Source organism: Myotis daubentonii, chromosome 9 (assembly GCF_963259705.1).
Source record: "Myotis daubentonii chromosome 9, mMyoDau2.1, whole genome shotgun sequence".
Taxonomy (NCBI): Eukaryota; Metazoa; Chordata; class Mammalia; order Chiroptera; family Vespertilionidae; genus Myotis; species Myotis daubentonii.
This window is the reverse complement of record NC_081848.1, coordinates 28,375,444-28,379,208: the sequence shown is the minus strand read 5'-3', so window position 1 is coordinate 28,379,208 and position 3,765 is coordinate 28,375,444. Positions and strand designations below refer to the sequence as shown.

The 3,765-nt window shown below is 42.4% G+C and overlaps 1 protein-coding gene across 1 annotated transcript; it reads left to right on the top strand.

Moving 5' to 3' along the window:
- Positions 1-2,594: 2,594 nt before the first annotated feature.
- On the top strand, positions 2,595-3,765 carry LOC132242059 (speckle-type POZ protein-like). The gene has a single exon (XM_059710985.1). The coding sequence runs from the start codon at positions 2,641-2,643 to the stop codon at positions 3,763-3,765; it is 1,125 nt and encodes a 374-aa protein (XP_059566968.1). The 5' UTR covers positions 2,595-2,640.

Sequence of the window (3,765 nt, the reverse complement as noted above, 5' to 3'; positions counted from 1 at the left end):
TGCCATTTGCAACAGCATGGATGGAACTGGAGAGCATTCTACTAAGTGAAATTAGCCAGTAGAGAAAGATAAATACCACATGATCTCACTCATTTGTGGAATATAGAGAACAACAGAGACTGATGAACAGGGACAGATCCAAAGACAGAGAAACAGCAATCAGACTATCAATCCCCAGAGGGAAAGTAGGGGAGGGTGGGGGTAAGGGGAAGAGATCAAAGGAGTTTTATGCATGCATATAAGCCAAACCAATGGACATGGACAACAGGGGGATGAGAACATGAGTTGGGGAAGGGGCGGAGGTTGGGGGTTAATGGGGGGATGAGGACACATTTGTAATACCTTAACCAATAAAGAAATTAAAGAGAAATAAAATAAAATAAAATAAAAAACATTCATGAGAATGTTTAAAAGTTAGACCCCTCATACATTGCTGGTGGAAATGTAAAATAGCCACGTTGGAAAACGAGAGTCACCAGATGGCCCAGAAGTTCCACTTCTAGGTACATACCCCAAAGACATGGAAACATGTTCACACAAAAAAAACTTGTACACAATGTTCACAACGGCATTATTCATAAGAGCCTCAAACCGGAAACAACCCAAATACTCATCAACTGATGAATGGGTAAACAAAATGTGGTGTACACATACACTAGAATATAGCATAAATAAAACTTTAAAATGTTATGCTAAGTGAAAAAAGCCAGTCACAACTAAGATGTCTTTAAATAGAAACACACATAAAACAAGATGATGTACTAACTGATGGATGGGAAAGCTATGACCAGAGGCTGGAAGGAGACGAGCTCTGCCTTTTGGCCAACAATAATGTGTCAGTACTTGCTAGTATGTAGAGTGTTTCTGCTATATTATAGAACAAGAAGGGAATTTACTATAAGCATGTCATATCTGTCATTTTAGTCAGAAAGTAATTTGTTTTTAGAATGCAATGAAAAATCTATACTTGCAGATAATAAAATTAATGGATTATGCAATAGAAAGATGAAAAATTTTATGAAGAGCTTATTTCTGGCAAAGAAAATTAAAGAGCAAAGAAACAGGAAAAGATGCTACTCTAATTACCAATAGGAAGAAAGCAATTGTGTTCACAAGAATCATTTTTTACACATGAGATTGATGACATTTTTGTAAATTTGATAAATGTACCCAAGTATTGGATAATTTGTGATTTCTTTTAAGTGGTGGAAAGGGAAAGTAATTGGATTTTTAGGGATCGTTCCCTGTAGGTCTACTCCTGGGACTATATTGAAGTGTAAATACATTAGATTACAGGGGTAAGGAACCTTTTTTCTGCCAAGGGCCATTTGGATATTTATAACATCATTTGAGGGCCATAAAAAATGAAATGAAATTATTGACAATTAGGCTGCTGCAATTTGGTCAAACCTTTAAATTACCCATATGCCTTGGGAGGGCCAGACCAAATGATTTTGGGGGCCTTATATGGACCTCAGGCAGGATGTTCCCCACCTGTGGATTAGAGGATCACTTTAAGAAAGGGCTGGCACTCACCAAAAACTCAATAAATATTATTAAATGAATCTTAGATATTGTTGAGCATCTGTCTACTGTGATAGCATATATGTTTTATTTATTTTATTTTTATTTTAGAGAGAAAGGGAGAGGAAGAGAGACATAGAAACATCAATGAAGAAAGAGAATCACTGAATTGCTGCCTCCTGCAAGCCCCGCACTGGGGATCGAACCTGCAACATGGCCATATACCCTGACCTGGTCATCAAGCACTGAGCCACGCCAGCAAAACAGCATTTATGTTTTAGATGCGTCTTTCAGACAGTTGTTTTCAGAAGCAAAGCCTGGATGTTGTAGAGAGTATGAAGCAAATGCAGAAGGACAGGTACCAGCAGCTGTAGGCCCTACTCTGAGAGATTTCTTGTTAGATAAGACAACTTCATCTGCCGGAAGCCGGTCCATCCTTGCTGCTTGACGCAGTTGCTGCAGAGAAGAAATATCTGCACAGCATATGTTTCAAGGGAACTGGCGTATATGGCACAGTGTTCTTAATATGTTTGCTCCCCTTCTTAGCCCTATGGGATTTAACCAGGGTCACCTCACCGAGAAAGGTTGTTTCCCCAGGTAGGAATTTTTCCCTGGAGTTAGGGATTAACAAGACTAAGGAAGGGAATAAATCAGTAAAACCCCTTAAGTGCCAGGCGGGTAGTTAATCACCTCAACTATGAACAGTCACACTTAAGCTACATAATCTTTACTTAGGATAATCTCCTTCAGTTACTTCCTTGTAGCTGAACAGAACAGTAGAGTATTGACCTTGGAATGGAGATAACAAACACCCTAACCTTTGGAATCGAATGGATAGGATTAAAATCAAATGGTATAAATACAGATATAACAGGAGAATAAAGAGAGAACCTAGCTAGAGAACCTGGCTTGAGGAGCTGGCTATGCTGATCATCTGAACGCTGTCTCCATGTCATTCCTTCTTCGCCAACGCCATCCACAACTTTGGGAATCCCTGGACCTGCTGGGGCTGGACCCCAACATTCATCTTTCCACTACTGTCTTAACGTGGGTGAAAAGAGAACAGAAATCTTAGTCCTCTGACTTTGGAAATCTTGTTTAACATTCAAACTTGCAATGTCAAGGGTTCCAAGTCCGCCACCTCCAGCAGAAATGTCGAGTGGCCCTGCAGCTGAGAGCTGGTGCCACACTGAGATCAAGGTGGTGAAATTCTCCCACATGTGGACCATCAGTAACTTTAGCTTTTGCCCGCAGGAAGTGGGTGAAGTTATTCAAAGTTCAACCTTTACATCAGAAGCCATTGATCAACTGAAATGGTGTTTGAGAGTATACCCCAAAGGGGTAGATGCACACAGCAAAGATTATCTGTCACTTTATCTCTTTCTGGTCAGTTCTCCAAAGCGTATATTTTTGGCAAAATTCAGACTCTCCATCCTGAATGACAAGGGAGAAGAAATCAAATGTTTGGAGAGTCACCAGGCATATAGCTTTGTGCAAGGCAAAGACTGGGGATTCAAGAAATTCATCCGGAGAGATGTTCTCTTGGATGAAGACAATAGTCTTCTCCCTGATGACAAGCTGACCCTCCTCTGTGAGGTGAGTGTGGTGCAAGATTCCGTCACCATTTCTGGCCAGAATACCACGAAGATGGTGAAGGTGCCTGAGTGCCAGCTGGCCTATGAGCTAGGAGGACTTTGGGAGAATTCCTGGTTCTCAGACTGTTGTTTTTGTGTTGCTGGCCAGGAATTCCAGGCTCACAAAGCTATCGTAGCAGCTCGTTCTCCAGTGTTTAGGGCCATGTTTGCACATGCAGTGGAGGAGAGCAAAAGGAATCGGGTTGAAATCATTGACATGGAGCCTGGAGTTTTTAAGGAAATGATGTGCTTCATTTACACGGGGAAGGCTCCGAACCTCGACAAAATGGCTGATGGTTTGCTGGCAGCTGCTGACAAGTATGCCCTGGAGCGTTTGAAGGTCATGTGTGAGGAAGCTCTCAGCAGACAGCTCTCTGAGGAGAATGCTGCAGAAATGCTCACCTTGGCTGACCTCCACAGCGCAGATCAACTGAAAGCTCAGGCAGTGCATTTCATCCACTCTCATACTGAGGATGTATTGGAGACCGAAGGGTGGCAGGCAATGGTGGCGTCCCATCCGCACTTGGTGGCTGAGATGTACCGCTCTCTGGCTTCAGCACAGGGCGCCTGTCTGGGACCCCCACGCAAGCGCCCGAAGCAGTCCTGA

Bases quoted from the DNA above. Each gene is read 5' to 3' on its own strand.
- LOC132242059 (XM_059710985.1), top strand. From the start codon at position 2,641: ATGTCAAGGGTTCCAAGTCCGCCACCTCCAGCAGAAATGTCGAGTGGC.